The 18449-nt window shown below is 42.5% G+C and overlaps 1 protein-coding gene and 1 non-coding gene across 2 annotated transcripts; both read left to right on the forward strand.

Annotated features, from left to right (window-relative positions):
• Window positions 1-2375: 2375 nt before the first annotated feature.
• Window positions 2376-16457, forward strand: RPL5 (ribosomal protein L5). The gene is made up of 8 exons (XM_042462038.1): window positions 2376-2506; window positions 4981-5050; window positions 5148-5263; window positions 8155-8289; window positions 8953-9155; window positions 11107-11284; window positions 13398-13486; window positions 16299-16457. Exons 1-8 carry the CDS (start codon window positions 2504-2506, stop codon window positions 16396-16398), a joined length of 894 nt encoding a protein of 297 aa, XP_042317972.1. The 5' UTR covers window positions 2376-2503; the 3' UTR covers window positions 16399-16457.
• On the forward strand, window positions 10923-11018 carry LOC121930221. The gene has a single exon (XR_006103871.1). It is a non-coding gene; the product is annotated as a small nucleolar RNA SNORD21 (small nucleolar RNA).
• Window positions 16458-18449: the final 1992 nt, after the last annotated feature.

The following is an 18449-nucleotide window of genomic DNA, read 5'->3' on the forward strand; positions in this document are numbered from 1 at the left end:
TGATAGCATGCCATTGCCCAAATTTGTGTGTGGTAGTCTATTTTCAGGCAATGGGAAGCCAGTTCGAACACAATTCGCATTCAAGTAAATTCGCTGAACTAGCGAATTCATGTGAATGCATTCTGACCCCACTTTCTTTTCATTCGAAATTAAGAGAAATTTCTCACATGTGATAAAGTCCTATGTCTTTGTATGCTATTTGAGACTATTTTTTTAATATAAAGGGCTTAAAAATAAGTACTGATTATGTGACAAATTCTTCTAAATTTTGTTTTAAATAAATAGGGGTAGAAGAGAATTGAAAAGAGCTGGTGTGGTGTAGTGCTTTAAGTGGTGGACTATGAGTCTGGAAATAAGGATTCCTTTATCTTAGGTGAGTGACACACTCTCAACCCCAGAAAACACCATGACAAGTTCACCTTACGGTTCTCGTAAGGTAGAAATGATTTGAAGGCACATAACAACAGAAGAGAATTTTAACTAGTGTGCTATAGTTGTTTGAGTGTTGGATTAGGATTCTGGGAGACCAGCTTTCAAATTGTAGCTCTGCCATGGAATCCTCTTGGGCAAGTCACACTTTCATGGTCTTAAAAGAAGGCAGTGGCAAACATCTGAAGAAATGTTGCCAAAAAAATCCTGTGATATTTTTGCCTTAGAGTTGCCGTTCAGAAATAACTTGAAGGTACACAGCAACAACAAAGAAAATATTTTATTGCTTTCTCATGTGGTTTTCTTGCTTTTAAATTGGACAAAGTGTGGCAATATGACATGTGATTCTTAAGAGATTATGCATCAGCCTGTTATTGCCTTCCTGTAGGATAACCATTTGCCAAGGGACAGGACTCTGTGTCTTTAATAGCTGGATAGATGGGAGAAAGTGTTAGCAGATGTTGCTTGTCATGCAAATGGCATGTGCTGAAATCCCTTCTTCTATACTGCAGTTAAAGATGCAGGAGTCCAGTCCTCTTTGGCATCAGGCTAATAATTGTCCACTCTGTTTATTAGAGATGAAAACCAAAATACAGTTCCATACAGTTCTTGCTTTTGACACTGCAAATCAAACAGACAGTTTTCCTCATGGCTGCCCTCAGTCCCAGACTGCAAAAGAAAAACATATTGCAAGTACCTTAAGGAAAACTATTGATTGGTCAGACTTCCAGTAGATACAAGTCTGTGTTTGTCACTTTTTCACAATCACCTAAGGATAACATGTAAATCTGTGACATTTTAATCATGTTGTATATACCATGAACAGACTGATTTAAGCAGAATGCAACTGATTATATTACAGATGGGAATTAGTTTTGCAATATAATGTGCTTCTATGTTCTTCTTTGGTGTTTCATAATGACCAACAAGAAAAAACTCAGCAAACTGATTACCTACACTCAGAAAAGAAGATCTAGTAATCATGTGCCGAAGACAGCAGTTCTTGTTTGATTTCAATCTATGAAGATTAACTCAAAAGTTCAATAAATGTTAGGATTGTAGCCCATGGTTTTATGTGGACAGGGCTCTTGTTCGAGGACTAACGGTAGTGAGGATCTCCTTCTCTGAACAGTGAAGTCGCAAGTACTACTACAGATAGAAAATAAGGCATATAGCACTCTAGAAGAGAGTGGACTGCCATTCATATGATCCCATATGGCTAGCTATGCCAGGAAAGGGAATTCTGGGAACTGTAGTTTTGTGAGACATTTAGCCTTCTCTGTCAGAGCCACAATAAACGACAATTCCCAGGATTCCCTAGCACAGGGCCAGGGCAGTTAATGCGGTCTCAAACTGGATTATTTCTGCAGTGTATTTTGCACCCAACTTATCCAAGCTCTGGTTTTTAGCATACCTTAGCGTGAAGTCTTGCCTTTAATTCTAGCATCACTATTCTACGTACTATGGAGTTACCTAGTACTGAAGAAGAAGAAGGGAAAGGGAAGCTGCCTTGAGCCCCTGTAATGGGAGGGAGGTGGGATATAATAAATAACAATAACAATAAGAAGTAAATACAAAAAAGAACAACACAGAAAAGTTCAGCCTCAAAATAGTGTGTGTATCTATATCTATATGCTGGTAAGTCAAAATTGTTATTTTTCAATAGAATTGGTATCTAGAGAGACCTTGAGGCACCTTTGGAACTCACTGAAAGAAAGAAGTTGGCAGCATGACTAAAAAGTCTGCTTCCTTAGAAGCAAGAAAAGCAATGACCAAATGCATCTGAGGAAGTAGGCTGCAGTCTAGGGAAGCTCATGCTTCCAACTTCTTCCTTTCAACGAGCCTCAAAGGTGCTGCTGCCAGCCCAGATCCCTCCTGGGCGAGGTTTCCCCTCCCAGCCTCTAGAGGGCAGCATTCTCCCTTCAGGGGGACCCTCTTGCCGCCTCCGTCTCTTTGGCCGGGCTACGTGTTGCGCATGCGCGCTGGGCTCCGCCTTTTCCCCCAGCGCTACGGATTGCGGACGTTTCGCTGAGCGGCCCTCGGCCTCAAGCGAAAGGGGACAGAACCGGGAAATATGGTCAGTACCGGCCCCATATGGGTCGCGGAGGGCAGAGGAGGGTTGGCTGGTCTCCCCCGGAGCCCAGAGGCCTCCTTGCAAGTCTCCAGGAGGACGGATGGCTTCGGATTGGGGAGCGGGCCCGGCTGCGGAAGCAGCTTCCAGCGTGGCCTAATGGCTGCCTGGCTCCTGGTGCAGGAGTTCTAAACGGGGAGAGAAGGGCATTGGCTTTGGCTTCACGGGGCTCTTCCGCCCTGTTCCCCTTAAATTAACCCCCTCGGCTCCCAACAGGGTCCCCTCCACTTTGGTTCCCCCCCATTTCTGTTCCTACCTTCACATTTCTCAGTGCCTCTCCTTCCCCCCAACGCCTTTTGACACGGGTAAAAATGGCAGCCCTGAACGTCTGAACCGCCTCCCTTTGGCCCACAGGGTGGTTTCCAAGGTTTGGGAGATGCGGGTCAGCCCTCGTCTCGTCTGAAAGGCATTTGGGAGAACCTGAGAGAGAGCACAGCAGGGACAGCTGCAGCCAGGATGCAGGAATAACGATCCACTTTATTGACAGCACTTTAACAGCCCCTGGCTCAATGCTAAGGGATTCAGGGAAGTGTAGCACTGTGGGACATATTGTGTCAGAGAGCTCTAGTTCCACGATGAACTACAATTCCCAGGATTCCATTGCTCTGAGACAGTGGTGTCAGACTGGATTATGATTAGTGTGGATGTAGCCTGGGACATTCTCCTAAGCAGAGCATCTATCTGTACCGACATCGCCAGATTAATGCAGTTTGACACCGCTTCGGGCTGCTGTGGCACCAGGCTGGGATGTGTAGTTTGTCATGACAGCAGAGCTCTCTGACAGACAAGGCTGATCACCCAATAAAACTACAAATCCCGTACTATGGGATTGTCATAATAGCATAGCTCTCTGAGAGAAGGTTGAACACCCCACCAAACTACAAATCCAGTGTTATGGGATCCTGGGACAAGTAGCTTGTCATAACAGCACAGCTCTTTGACAGGGAAGGCTGAATATCCCACAAAACTACAAATCCCAGGATCCCAAAGCATGGAGCCATGGTTGTTTAAAGCAGCGTCAGACTTCATTCTGCAGTGTAGAAGAATGTCCCTGGGAGCTTTTCTATTTCCTCAGTGGACTTTGGTGTTTGTGCTACGATCTTTTCCCCTTCCACCCATTTTAGGGGCTGCTTCACACACTTTGACATGAATCTGTGGGAGTTCAAGCATACTCCTGAAAATGTAGCATGTCAACCGGTCCTGGGCCTGCCCTGCGTTTTCAGATACTTCTGTCATGTGTTGATGACTGTTAGGGAGTAAGGGTTTGTTCTGCCTTTTGTTGTCAGTTTCAAAGATGGCTCTATCTCTGTGTAACAGCGTGGTTTGACTGCTGGACTATAACTCCGGAGACCAGGGTTCGAGTCCCAGCTCAGCCATGAAACCCACTGGGTGACCTTGGGCAAGTGGCATGCTCTCAGCCTCAGAGAAAAGCAATGGCAAACCTCCTCTGAACAAATCTTGCCAAGAAAACCCCATGATAGGGTCGCCATGAATCAGAAATGTCTTGAAAACACACAACAACAAACCAGATGAAGAATATGTGACTGTTCAGAGGTGACTGAATTACATTTCTGACCATCCCTCGCCATAAGGTGTGCTAACTAGAGCTAATGGGAGTTGCAGTATTCCCATTATACAAGTCCCAGTATTCAGCCCTGATGCAATGTGACAGTTCCTGGTGCTTTTTGAACATATCGTTTATTATTTGTGTAAAGGGCTGTGGACTTGTCTAGAACAAAATGCCCACAGCACCGACAGTAATATCTACAGCAGCGATTCCCAACCTTTGGTCCTCTATCTGTTTTGAACTTCAGCTTCCCGAAGCCCCGGTCAACTTGGTCAACAGTCAAGAGTTATGGGAGCTGAAGTCCAGATCGACTGCAGGAGCACTGGTCTACAGTACTGTTGCCATATTTAAAGGAGGAGGGTCCCTCATATGTTGGGTGACTAACTGAAGAGTCCATTGTGTTGTGACAACGGAGGATGTCATGCCTTTTGGAAGCCAAAGTGAAGTGGGACAAATAGTATTAAAAAATCTGGTTTCTCTTCATAAATGGTGCGCCTTTGCTGCATCTGCACTGCAGAGATAATGTAGTTTGACACCACTTGGACTGCCATGGCTCAGTGCTAAGGAGTCATGGGATTTGTAGTTTTGTGAGCCATTTAGCCTTCTCTAGCAGAGAACTCTGGTGCTCCAACAAATGGTGGCGGTTTGCATTATCTCTGTAGTGTAGATAGCTTGTTTCTCAGCTTTAAAAACAGTACTGACCACCATCGCTGGGAATTAATGGTAACCAGTTGTAGTTACTAAGCATATGTGTTCATTGCTGAATTACGGTAAAACGATAAATATAACTAAGAAAAATATCTGCAAAATGTGTGATTAGTGGATTAATGCTTTTGTATCCGTTTTGTTTAAGGGGTTCGTAAAAGTAGTCAAGAACAAGGCCTACTTCAAGAGGTATCAGGTCAAATTCCGAAGAAGGAGAGGTATGCTTAATTTCTTTACACACTTTGAATGAATTAAACTGATGAAGGCTTGTATCTGCAGTTTCTAAGTGCATGATCTGTCATCTTTTTTTCCTAGAGGGAAAGACCGATTACTATGCTCGCAAACGTTTGGTGATTCAAGATAAAAACAAGTACAACACCCCTAAATATAGGATGATTGTGCGTATTACCAACAGAGATATAATTTGCCAGGTAAATTCATGTTCTCCTTCTTTATATTGCAAAGGGCCACTAGTATTTTCTCCCAACAACTTAATATTTAAATCTCAGGCCTGTTACAGACAGCCAAAATAAATCTGCTTTGAGTCACAGTGGAGGTTTGGTGTTTCAATGATGCATGCGTCCTAAGAGTCCAGAAGTCGCACCAAAGCCACGCTCCAGCCCTAAGGACTAAAGCGTGACTTTGGTGTGTCTTCTGGTCTCTTAGGACGCATGCATCATTGAAACATCATACCTCCACTGTGACTCGAAGCAGATTTATTTTGGCTGTCTGTAACAGGCCACTGTCTCTTAATATTTCATTCTTGGGCAAGGTTCTGGAGTGAGTGGTGGCCTCCCAGCTTCAGGGAGTTCTGGATGAAACAGATTATCTGTATCCATTTCACTCTGGCTTCAGACCTGGCCATGGCATGGAGACAGCTTTTGTTGCCTTGATGGATGAACTGGACAGGGAGAGTGTGTCCCTGTTGATCCTGTTAGATCTCTCAGCGGGTTTCGATGCCATCAACCATGGTATCCTTCTGAGCCGCTATTCTGGGCTGGGACTTGGGGGCACTATTATGCAGTGGTTCCGGTTTTCCTTGGAGGGACGGGCCCAGAAGGTGGTGTTGAGGGACTTGACCCATTATATGAAACTACTGGGAGAGGTCATCCAGAGCTTTGGGGTGTGGTGTCACCAGTAGGCAGATGACACCCAGCTCTATCTCTCCTTCCCATCTGATTCCAAGGAAGCTGTCTCTGTACTGAACTAGTGTCTTGATGTCAGTAATGGACTGGATTGGGGGCAAACAAATTGAAACTTAATCCAGACAAGACAGAAGTGCTCCTAGACAGTCACAAAGCAGATCAGGAAATGGATTCAGCCTGTGAAAGATGGGGTTACACTCCCCCTAAAATCTGAGGTTCACAGCTTGGGTGTGCTCCTGGATTCAAATACGAGCCTGGATGCCTAGGTTTCAGCTGTGAATAGGAGTGCATTTGCACGGTTAAAGCTAAGGTACCAGCTGCACCCGTTCCTTGAGAAGTTGGATCTGGCTACAGTGACACATGACTTGATTACATCCCATTTGGACTGTTGTAACACAATCTACATGGGGCTACCCTTGGAAATTGTTCAGAAACTGCAGCGGGTACAAAATGCTGCAGCCGTGCTATTGTAGCCTGGCTACATGGATCATGTCACCCCAATGCTGAAACTGGCTCCTGGTCCATTTCCGGGCAGAATTCAAGGTGCTGGTTTTGACTTTTAAAGCCCTAAACAGCTTGGTTCCAGACTATCTGAAGGACTGTATCTCCCTATACAAGCCAGCCTGAGTGCTAAGTTTGGCAGAAGAGGGCTTTCCCCTACTCCCAGTACTTTGCAGGTGTGGTTGGTGAGGACTCAGTAGAAAGCCTTCTCTCTGGCTACTCCCAGACTGTGGAACTTCCTGCTAGAGGAGGTCAGGTAAGCCCCTTCCTGCTCTCTTTCTGCCAGCAGCTGAAGACATTCTTATTTAGGCAGGTGTTTGGTGGCTGAATTTTATTTGTGCTGGTTTTAACTGTGTTTTAACATATGTTTTAATATTAATAATGTTTAATAATTTTTTTAACTTTTGTACATTAACAGTTTTACTCCTGCCTTTTAAAATTATTTTGTCTTTTTAAATTATTGTAACCTACCTTGAATCCATTGTGAGAGAAAGGAGGGATATAAATCCTTGAAATAAATAAATAAAATAACTAATATTTGGCCAGCAACTTTGAACACAATACTACAGTCTGTGTTTTTGTGGCAATACTGTTACTCTGTTATTAAGCAGACTTAATATATAAACTACAGTTCTTCCATTCTGGACCCCCATCCCCTGCAAATTAAAAAAAAAAGGCAAATATTGGAGCCTATTGTTTTTAATGGTCACACACCATTTTGTCCCTCTAGGTTTCCCGTCTGCGGAAATTTAAAACTGAATGGGAAGCTAGCGAATCTGGAGGGACGATTGTATATAAAATGAAGGATATGACAACGTTTCTCATGACGGCGTGTCTCAAATATTGTTTTTTGGGGGGAAAGCTTTAGAATAAGCAAAGGATTCTTTCTATAACCAGAGTAGACTTAAAATACTTTTGAACTCCTTCAGATTTCTTGATTCGTAATGTTTAGGTGTAAATATATAAAAATGGACTAGGTGGATCATATCTTGCTGTGTAATTAGATTTCCTAGTTCATTGCCACTTGAAAAAAACAGCTGAGATTATAATGCTGTTAAATAAAGCTGGCTTGCCTTCTCTTCATTTACTTGAGTCAAATTATGGTTTTCACACTACAAAAAGTAGAGTAAGTAGAGACAAAAGAGCAACAAGCCAGTGAAAAACAGTGAATATAGAGTTGAAATTAATCTTTCACAAATCTCTATTTGATGGTTTGTAACTGCTCTGGTTCTTTTTTGTGTAGCATTCTGTTTAGCAGTTAATGGGCCAGTAGTCCTTCAAAGCTGAGAGAGTGCTTTTGTGTGCACTTCTGCTGTCAAGATGTACTTTGATTTGCTGAATTACTATGAAAGAGCTATGGAGCAGATTGGGTAGTGATCAGGTACTGATCTCCCATTAGGGGGTTCTTAGAATGCTTTCTTATTCAGTAAAGAAGCAGTTGTTGCTGAGTTTCTCTCTTACAGCACATATCTGTGCCTTGTGCATACAAATGTAACATTTACAGACACTGGACTGAGCCAGGGAAGCTCCCTAGTTTGGAAACCAGGGTCTGTGGTTGCTGGCCTTAGGAGGATTCCACGTGTAGTACTGCTTTTTTCGATGGTACTCTTCAGACAGTATTGAATGAATATGGGAACAAATTGCTTAGAAGTCTCTAACACTGTTTTCATTGTTAGATTGCATATGCCAGAATTGAAGGCGACATGATTGTCTGTGCTGCATATTCTCATGAGCTGCCAAAATATGGTGTGAAAGTAGGCTTGACCAACTACGCTGCTGCCTATTGCACGGGCCTGCTGCTGGCCCGCAGGGTAGGTATTTATACAAGGTTAGAATAATTTATGCCTCCCTGTTTGACATGGGTTGGAAAACAGTATGTCTGAAAGATAATATGCCTTCATATGAGTGTGTCTGAGTTGAGATCCATCAGAATGGTATTGCTCAGTCCCACCACCTTCGTAGAACATGGGAGAGGGCCATCTCAGTCCCATCATTGGTTGGAACATGGGAATGGCTGCTCCCAGTCTGTGGAACTAATTTCTGCTGAATGGCTGCTATCAGTCCATAGAATTAATTTTTGGGCCATTACATGCTTTCCTACCAGGAGCAAAAACAACTAGATTAATAATACTGTAATGCACATTTCCTTTGGAAGAAAGGCCTTGCAACAAGACTAGGAAAATCTCATGTGATGTCCCACCTATGCTTCCTGAAACGTTTAGATTTTCAGTCCTGCAGATAACGTCCCTAAAGTATAACTTATGCCTGTAAGCTTGGCTCTTTCCCTGTCCAGACTTGAATTTATAAGGGGTTGGTTGGTTTTATTTAAATGTATTTGCAACTGCCCTTCACAGGGAGGCTGCAAGCTGCCCATCTTCAGTTCTAATGACCTGTGGACATTTCATTCAGACCTGGTTTTCACTGCAGTACTTCGGTTCTGAACCAAAACCTGAATATGCACTGTTCATTTGCAGCTTCTCAACAAATTTGGCCTTGATAAGATCTACGAAGGCCAAGTTGAAGTGACTGGTGATGAGTATAATGTCGAAAGTGTGGATGGGCAACCTGGTGCCTTTACATGCTATCTGGATGCTGGTCTTGCTCGAACCACAACTGGGAACAAGGTCTTTGGTGCTCTGAAGGGAGCTGTGGATGGTGGTCTCTCAATTCCACACAGGTAACATTTCTCTTCTCTGGACTGACAGAGATAGGGGTAGGCAACCTTTTGTCCTACATATATTTTGGACTACATTTCCCATAACCCTTGGCCATTAGCTGTGTTAGGTACGGTAGGGCAAAGTATCTAGAGGGCATCAGTCTTCCCACCAGGATTTAGGACATTTGTTTGGAAGTGGACATCTTTACTCAGCTTAGGGTAGGCTTCTAACTGTTGTGCTCAATCACCTTTTGTGAGCGCTGCTTTGCTGTTCAAATTGCCATTTTTAAAGTCTGTTGTAAAAAGATGAGAATCTACTGCAGCTTTTTGTTTGTTTGCTTGATCTGGATTCAGTGCTTTTGCCCTGGGCAAATGCAGCTGGAGCCCCATTTCCACATGTCTGGTAACCATGATTTAACTTACTTATGCCCAGATAAAAGTGTGTCTCTAGGCATCTAGAGGTTCTCCAGTGTGATTCTATGGTCAACATCCACCAGAAACATATTGTTCATTATCCATTATCTGTGGCAAATCTGAGAACATATCTCCTGAAGATATGACCGTCGTATTCTACCTAGGTACCAAATTTTTGATTTTGAAAGCTAAACAGAGGTAGCTCTACTTAGTACTTGGATGAGAGTTTGCCAAGTGCTGTAGGCTATATTTTAGAGGAAGACCTGGCAAAATCACTTCTGGGTATTTCTTGCCTAAGAAAACACTATGAAATTCATGGGGCTGTCATAAGTTGACAGATGACATGAAGTTACACACACACAGCATGCCAGTTTTCATTTTTTTTAGCTTTAGTTTGCAGTCCTCTTAATATTGACTCTTATTGGACTTGGAGCTTACTTATACTCTCTCATCCACCAAAGGGAACTCCTTGTGTCAGGGGTAGGTAACCTGCGGCCTGCGGGCCGGATGCAGCCCGGCAAGGCCTTGGGACCGCCCCCCCCCCCCCCGGTCCTGTCGCCGATTGCTGCCGGAGCCTTTGGCCTCTCACGTGAGGGTGTGGGGCCTTTGGCTTATCAGGAGGAGGCAGGCAAGGGGGGGCAAGCGGCGGGCAAGGGGGACATTGTCTAAAGAAGCCTCAGAAATATGCATTTATATTAACATTTTTTAAAAGATCAGCAAATTTTTTCGCATGTCCTCCATTTTTTATAAAAAAAAAGTGCCCTCCATTTGAAAATTTTGTCCTACATTTGTCCCGGTTTATTTATTTATTTCATTTTAAAAAAATATATTTAATTATTTATTTTTTAACTTCGGCCCCCCAGTTGTCTGAGGGACAGCAACCCGGCCCCCGGCTCAAAAAGGTTGCCTACCCCTGCCTTGTGTGAACAGAATGTTTTCTGTGAGCACCTGATTGTGTAGAGATTTGTCATATTTTATCATTAACCAAGTATTGGTTTGACTGTGTATGTGTGTGGTATGTGCCTTCAAGTCTTTTTTGACTTATGGCAACCCTAAGGTGATCCTATCATGGGGTTTTCTTGACAAGATTCATTCAGAGGAGGTTTGCCATTGCTTTCCTCTGAGGCTGAGGGCATGTGATTAACCCAAAGTCACCAGTAGGGTTCATGGCTAAGTGGGAATTGAACTCTGGTCTCTTGAGGTGCAATCCAGTGCCCAAACCACTATGCCACACTTGCTGTCATTGTTTTGACTTCCCCATATTTGAAAAATATTAACCAGCTTAGTAAAGTAGGTTATTTTTCTGCTGACCACAAACACTAGTGGTAGAATTCCCAAATGATCCCATCTTTTCCATTTGTCTTCAATTTGGCCGCTGTATGATGATATCCCACTGACTGAACATTCTGTAGTTGGTCCTTGGCATGTGTATGATGGATCTCAGTGTTTCAAGACGGGACTGATGGTGGCTGAATCTGTTAAATCCAAAAATGCTTCCCAAATGGTATTTATTGAATTTATTCAAAACTGTCTCTGATGTTCACCTCCTGTTTCACAGTACCAAGCGCTTCCCTGGTTATGACTCAGAGAGCAAAGAGTTTAACGCAGAGGTCCACCGCAAGCACATCATGGGTCAAAACGTTGCAGATTATATGCGTTACTTGATGGAGGAGGATGAAGATGCTTATAAGAAACAGTTCTCCCAATACATAAAGAATAATGTGACACCTGACATGGTATGTTACTTGTTCCTTCTTTCAGGACCAGATACATGTCCTGCTTAAAAGTTACTACTGGCAACAGAGTTTTATAGGAAAAATAATAAGTAGCCTCTAGTGTATGGTTATATTTTTTTAAGCTGTTTGAATCTTGCAGATCCATAAATGTAAGTTGTTCAGTAAGCATATGGCCTATAAGGACTTGCAGTACACATCTTCCCATTTGCAAATCCACTTCAGTATCTGATCAGTTTCCTGACTTAGTTCTTTTCTTTTTCCAGTGGGCAAGTATTGCATAAATATCTCCTAAATCCCTCTTTCCTGTGAAAAGAGCTTTTCTCTATTTTAAAATTCAGGCATAATCTTAGTAGTTTGGGATTGGGAGGAATGGTTGCAGAAAGGAGTGTGCAGGTGGAGTCAGTCAACTGAGATTCCTTGTATCTTCCTTATACCAGGGAGGCAATGACTCCTAAATCCAGCTGTGCAAGTAGCTCTTTATTCAGCATAAGCAGTGTTCAGGACACAGGTACAAATTACAGTGGTGCCTCGGGTTACGAAATTAATTCGTTCCGCGGCTAATTTCGTAACCCGAAAAGCCTTCGTAAGCCGAAAACCCATAGGCGCTAATGGGGAAAAAAGCCGCGGCTCTGCCGCGGCTCCATTTAAACAGCGCCGGCGTTTTTTCGTAACCCGAAAAAACGTTCGTAACCCGAAACAATAAATCCCTATGGGATTTATTCGTATCCCGAAAAATTCATAAGCTGGGTAATTCGTATCCCGAGGTACCACTGTAAAAATAAGTGAGCTGTGAAACTGCTTAAACCAACCTAGCATTATTTAGCAATAATTCATTAACATATTTAAAGTACCGTATTTTCTGGCATATAAGACAACAGGGCGTATAAGACGACCCCCCAACTTGCGTGCAGGCAGTGCCCTGACCTACTATAGGCTGAATTAAGGGGGTCTGGTGCCAACATGCGCTGGCTTGAGGGGGCCTCTATGGAGGCCTGGAAGGTGGGTGTCGGAAGTGGCAGTAGGGCCTCCTGCAGTCAGGCCCAAAAGAGCACTCGATGGTGCTGGAGAGGAGCATCTCAGGTAGTGGTGCCGAGGCATAAGAGGCCTGCCCTTTCCCTCGCCCCAACCATCCCTCTCCTGCCAGACCGGCTCTGGAGTCACTTCTCCACCATCTTTTCTGGCTTCCAGCCCCCCCCCCCCCCTCCGCCGTAATGACAGCGAGAAAGGGAGCCCGGCCGCCGTGGCTGCTGGGATTAGAACCCCGCAGGCCCCCCCCCCCCCCCGAGACGGAGAGGTGGCTACACCATTCACCTGTCTCTCTGGTGACTGGCGAACGCTTAATCTGGCGTATAAAACGGGGCTTAAAGTAATCTTATACGCGGGAAAATATGGTAGTTGAGTTTGTTTCTTTCTTCTTCCAGAGAAAATGGATTCAGAGTGTTAAACCATTTGACTTTGGAATCTAGAATGCCTATTAAAATTTCTCTTGATAGTTTTTCAATCTCCAGCCCACATTTATGTAGAGGTGATAGCCATGTGAAAATACTGGGGTGATACCCCACTTCACCCCTAATTTGTAGGAGAAGTAACGTGGTTTAACTTACCTGCATTTAGAAAAAAGGTCTGTAGGCAGCTGGAGGTCCTCCAGTGAAAGTTTATGGTGAACTTTGCAATATAGGGTTCACCATTACCTATAATTTTTGCTAACCACATTCTGGGAACGTATCCCCCATAGTAGGAAAAAGTACATGGACAAATTTGTAACCAAGAGACTATTAGCTTGGCTGTTTCAACAGGGCTAAGTGGTGTGATGACTTCAGAGGATGATTTCAGTATCCTATTTAAAAAGTTGCATAAAGTGTGAATTTGCTTTAAGTTCCTCTGCCTAGAGGCCTTTAAATTTGTTTTAAAAGTCTAGAAGTTCATTTTGCTTGTTAAATTGTATTGAATTGGTTTGGACTATATTTTTGTGCAGTTTAAGAGCAGAGCTCATGTATTGATGAGGAGGCATTTTATCTGAATTTATCAGACTATCTTGAGGTCCCCCCCCCCGGCAAAAAATGTACTTATTACGTATTAAATATGAAACTGATTTTAAATATTCTTAATTCAGATGGAAGAAGTGTACAAAAAAGCCCATGCTTCAATACGTGAGAATCCAGTCCATGAAAAGAAACCGAAGAGGGAAGTCAAAAAGAAGAGGTGAGAAAGCTTTCATTCATGTGCTATACTGGAGAGTTTCCTGGGGGACAGTATTGGAGTGGTTGAAGGCTAATGAATTGAAGCTTAGGGGTGAAACAGATCGCTTCTTCCAAAGACAGATTGGGGCTGCAGCAACCTCACACTGCAGCCCCAGGCCGCCTTTTTGCCAGCTGAAAAAGGAGCAGCAGAGAGCTGGGGACGGAAGCCGGCTTTATGGTGCTCTGGAAGCATAAACGCATGTGTGGGCAGCTGGGTAGTTGGAAGTCGGCTTCTGGGCAGCTTCAAAGTGTGCGACATCAAAACACAGCGCTCTGAAGCAGCCCAGATGGCAGGTGCAAAGGGGTGGTGTGTTTCGTCTCTTAGTCTGGATAAAAAGTACTATGGAATAGAAAATCTGTTCAATAGATTGGAAACTTAGACCCTACTGTCAGTTGGATTGTCCCTGAAGGTATGGGGCTCTAGAAGTGTTCCTGCACTCATTGTTATCCATGGAGGCACAGATGCTGTTGGCTGGCAGGAATGCTTTTTACCGGCTTAAGCTGTTTTGGCAGCTGCAACTGTTTAGAAAAAGAGGATCTGGCCATAATCTTAATTACATCTAGGTTAGATTTCTGTAAAGTACTCTGAGTGGGTCTTTGTAGCTGGTTCAGAAACTGCAGTTGTTACAAAATGCAGTGGTAGAATGATTGTGTGGGAATTTGTATCACATTACATCTATTCTGTATTGTGTGCTTTAGCTGTCTGTTAGTTCCTAGGCCCAGAGTTTCAGGGTACTGGTTTTATCCTTTAAAAGGGCTGAAATGATTTGAGACATCGTTATCTGTCATGAGCCTTCATAAACGTTAAAATTGGCGTTGGATGTCTTACTGTCTAGTTTTTCAGAAAGAGCCATTCAGCTGGTGGGTACTAGAGATAAAGCTTTCTCATTCCTTTGGAATGCTTTCCCCATGTAGAAAAATATATGGCCTCATCTTTGCTGGCTATTTTAAAAATCAAAACATTCCAATCTGAAATCGGTGCTTAAAACTATTGGCTGATTTGTGTTATATGTACATTTTTGTGATCTTGTGAAGTCTGTGTACCTGGAAAGGCAGGTTAAAATTCTTTAAGCAGAATTTGTCCAAACTTTCTGTGTCCTTAAAGCCAATATAGCTTCTTAGAATACATTTACATTGGAAATGACATAACCTGCATTGGGGGATACAAAGAAAAAATTGTCTTGTGTTAGAAACTTGCCCAGTCTTGTGCTGCTTGACCATGATGGTTCATTGCTGGCCTTATTCATGGGAGTTAAATCCTTTGAAAAGTGCATCTTGAAGCGCTAAAGATTCCTGTCCTAGTTCAATGATAAAAGCAAAATAGGAACCCAACAAATGACAATACTGGCAGCCTGAATACAAATTAGAAACTCTTGTTCTTTTCCCATGTGTCCGAAAAGGTCAATACTAGCCATGAGGCTTCTATTGACACTGTGAAGTGAAGAAATATGTATAATGCCAGTTCTTCAGCAGTTTTTGCTTCCAGAATGTATTAGTACCTTGCATCTTGATCTTGAACATTTGGGAGGCACCAGAGATCAATTTGCTTGTGTAGTTAGGAATGCAGGATTTGACAAAAGGAATATGAAAGAGTTCCTGAACATACTGGCCAGTTTGACCTCAGTTTGTTAACCTAACTATTGACATTTAAAAATGATGAGGTATCTTACCTTGGAGGGTTACTTGGGATGGTTGGGGGAAGGGGAGGTTGCTACTGTTTTTGTGGAACCATGTATAATTTCCTTTTCTTTACCACATTAAGTGTAGATTTTAAATACAGCGGTCATATCTACCCTCCTGTTTCAATAACCTTAGAATAGGGAGTTGATTGCAGCCCCTCTCCCTCCCTGGCCCTGTGTTGAAATTTCAGTGCAGAAAGGAAACCTGTGCTCCTGGCACCTTTTGTGGGAGGGAACATTTTTTTTAAAGGCATTATCCCCACATATGCCTTATTTTATTGAGAAATAAAATACAGAACTGAAAGTAGACTTCCCTGTTACTACTTGTTATTTCTGGTTTTCTGTGCAGCCTATGACAGATACCAGGAAAAAAAACTAAAAGAAAAAGCCTAAAACTGCTGAACTTGCCCTCTTCTGCCCTAGGAATTGGGGCCTGGGGCAGAAGAGACATGAAACTCTTCTGCTGTTGTTACATAGTAGTTTGTAAGCAGTGTGAGTCCTAGCTTCTTTGGAGCAGAAAGAATATTGATGCTGCATTTAGTATTGACATTTTAGTATATAGCTACGCATACAGAATGATTAATACTTATAGGCAAGGAGCGACTCCCTCTGAAAGATGCCACATAAGGGATGAAATAGTATTTTATATGTACAGTGCGCCCGCGTTATACATGGTTGCACTGGAAGAAATGGCGCCACACACCAGAAAGAGTAATGGTGCGCACATGCATGCCACCACAAGCGCAAACCCCATTGGCTTTAATGGGGGTTGAGCTTACGTGGTATTCCCTTATGTGGGGGGTGGTGGTGTCTGGAACGGATCCTCCGTATAAGGGAAGGGACTACTGTAATTTGATTTATAAAGCAGTGAATACACTACAGTGATAAAGTGGTAACTTAAAGAACAGCACTTTGCTATCTAACAATTTGAAATGTTAATGTGATTAGTGTCAAGATTGGTATTTTTAAAATACCTATTCATGGGGATTTTTTAATTGGCTGTTTTGAGCATTGGTTTTAATGGAAAGGGAATAAAGACTATAAATCACAGAGGCTCTGTACATTAACGAGAACAACACACATTCTTTTTTGCAGGTGGAACCGTCCGAAGTTATCCCTTGCCCAGAAGAAAGATCGTGTGGCTCAAAAGAAGGCTAGCTTCCTTCGGGCCCAGGAACGTGTGGCTGATAGTTAAGATGCCTTCCATAATTTTCTATGAAGATTTTGGACAACAAAATAAACTTATTGAACCAATGTTGTAAGCCTTGACTTACTGACAGTGAATTATAGCTGCTCTGGATAATTGAACAACTCTGGGCTCTCCCCTCCCCTTTTTATCTTGTATAAAAAATTATAGATGTGAAGGTGGAGTTAGTTTCCTAGTACCAACTGTCCTGTTCACATTCATCTAAAACTGTATGAAAAGATATGTCAGTTGGGTAGAGGCTATACAAAGCTTCTGTGTGTAAGGGCTCCCGCCTATTGGGAGATATAGTACATGCAAACAAAAGTAATTCCCTAGGCCAGAATTGGCAGGACAGATTGTCATGTGGGGTTGTGAGATACCACAAGGAATTCCTTGATCTCTATTTGACAAACAAGTGGGCATCTTCTGCCAGATAGGAGCATGCTGTGTGTAAAGTTACGCTCCCTCACTGGAGTGCTACTTTTGGTAAGTACATGGAGTGCTGATTTTCTTACCCTTAGTGTACACTTACAGTAATGACTTAGGGGGATGTAATGCCAGAAAGGAGAAAAGACTAGTCTCAGTGGAACTTTAATGGAGCACTGTTACTAAGGAATTTTCAGTGATATCCTTCCTTATGTGGCATAAAGTAGTAAAAAAGGGTAGCTGTTTTTCTGATAGTGAAAAGCTTTGATATATTACTGTATTGGGCAAAAGTGGAAAGAGTTTGAACGGCCCTGAAAGATGTTGTTGATGATATTTGTATCCCGCTCTTTTCCCAGAACTGGGACTGAGAACAGCTTTACATTTTTAAAAAACAGTACAATTAGAAACATAGAAAAACGTTCATTAAAAAGGAATTAAATTGTTACAATATTAAAACAGATAGTTATTAAAAGAATAAAACATACACACACATATATATGGTACAACATCCCAGCCTATCCTCTTCCTTAAAAGCCTGTGTGAACAAGTAGGTCTTCACCTGCTGATGGAAGGCCATCAAAGAGGCAGGGAGTTCCAGAGTCTAGGGGCAGCCACTGAGAAGGCCCTCTCTTGTGAAAGGTCACCTTGTCTAGCACCCTACTTGATGCATTAAATCTCTTACTGCAGCATCCTTAACTGGTGGCTAATCTGCTTAAAAACTTTGATAATTGGAACCAGTTATATGAAGTTCGATGCTTCAATACGTAGGAATAGATAAAGAAACAAGAAATATAGTGTCCAATTATCTTTACCAATGGGGTATGTGGTGAAAATATGTAAACATTTCATAACATGTATCTTAATCTTAAATGCTGCACCATACTGGTGTGGGGAAACATAAGCTTAATGCAGTATCCTTTTTGTTACTAGCCGTCATTGGCTTTAATTTATGGTGAGTCTGTAAATAAGAGACCTCAAAATGTTCAGCTCGCCACCAGCCCTCAGATCTTGCAAGCTGAGGCTTCCATAATTGCATAAACCTATCTGTAATGTGGTCTTTTCTCCTGAGCCACAACACCCATATGTCCAAAGTGTAGTCAATTTAGTCATCTTGGTTTCTAATGAGAGTTCAGCCTTGATTATCTCTTGATTTGTCTGTTCAGCACTCCAGGATATCTGTGGAACTCTCCTCCAGCATATTTCAAATGAGTTGACTTTTCCCCCATCAGCTTCACAACCAAGTAGAAATCAGAACTACTGCAATTAGGATTATTCTGATTTTGGTATTTAATATCTTAATTCTTGATAATCTCACCTAGATCCTTCATAGCTGTCCTTTCAAGTCTTAAGACTTTTTAAAAAATCTTTACTTATACTGTACTCTTATTGATGACTGAGCCAAGGTGCAGAAAGTCTTTAAATGTGTCCATGTGTTTGTTATCCACTTTTAAGTTATGGAAATTTGTGGCCATTTTTTGTTCTTACAGCCTTACCAGCAGAGTATATGATGGAACTGTTTGGACATTACATCTGCTTGTTAGAGTGTAGAATGGAATTAAGGTCCTATGCAATGAAGGAGCCCAACAATTACACAAACTTATCATAGATGGTGAGATTCCAGCTAATGCAGGTTT

Source organism: Sceloporus undulatus, chromosome 4, assembly GCF_019175285.1.
Source record: "Sceloporus undulatus isolate JIND9_A2432 ecotype Alabama chromosome 4, SceUnd_v1.1, whole genome shotgun sequence".
NCBI lineage: Eukaryota > Metazoa > Chordata > Lepidosauria > Squamata > Phrynosomatidae > Sceloporus > Sceloporus undulatus.

Coding starts and splice junctions, on each gene's coding strand:
- RPL5 (XM_042462038.1), top strand. Junction 8,290..8,952: donor GCCTGCTGCTGGCCCGCAGG/GTAGGTATTTAT, acceptor GTTCATTTGCAG/CTTCTCAACAAATTTGGCCT. Junction 11,285..13,397: donor ATAATGTGACACCTGACATG/GTATGTTACTTG, acceptor TTCTTAATTCAG/ATGGAAGAAGTGTACAAAAA.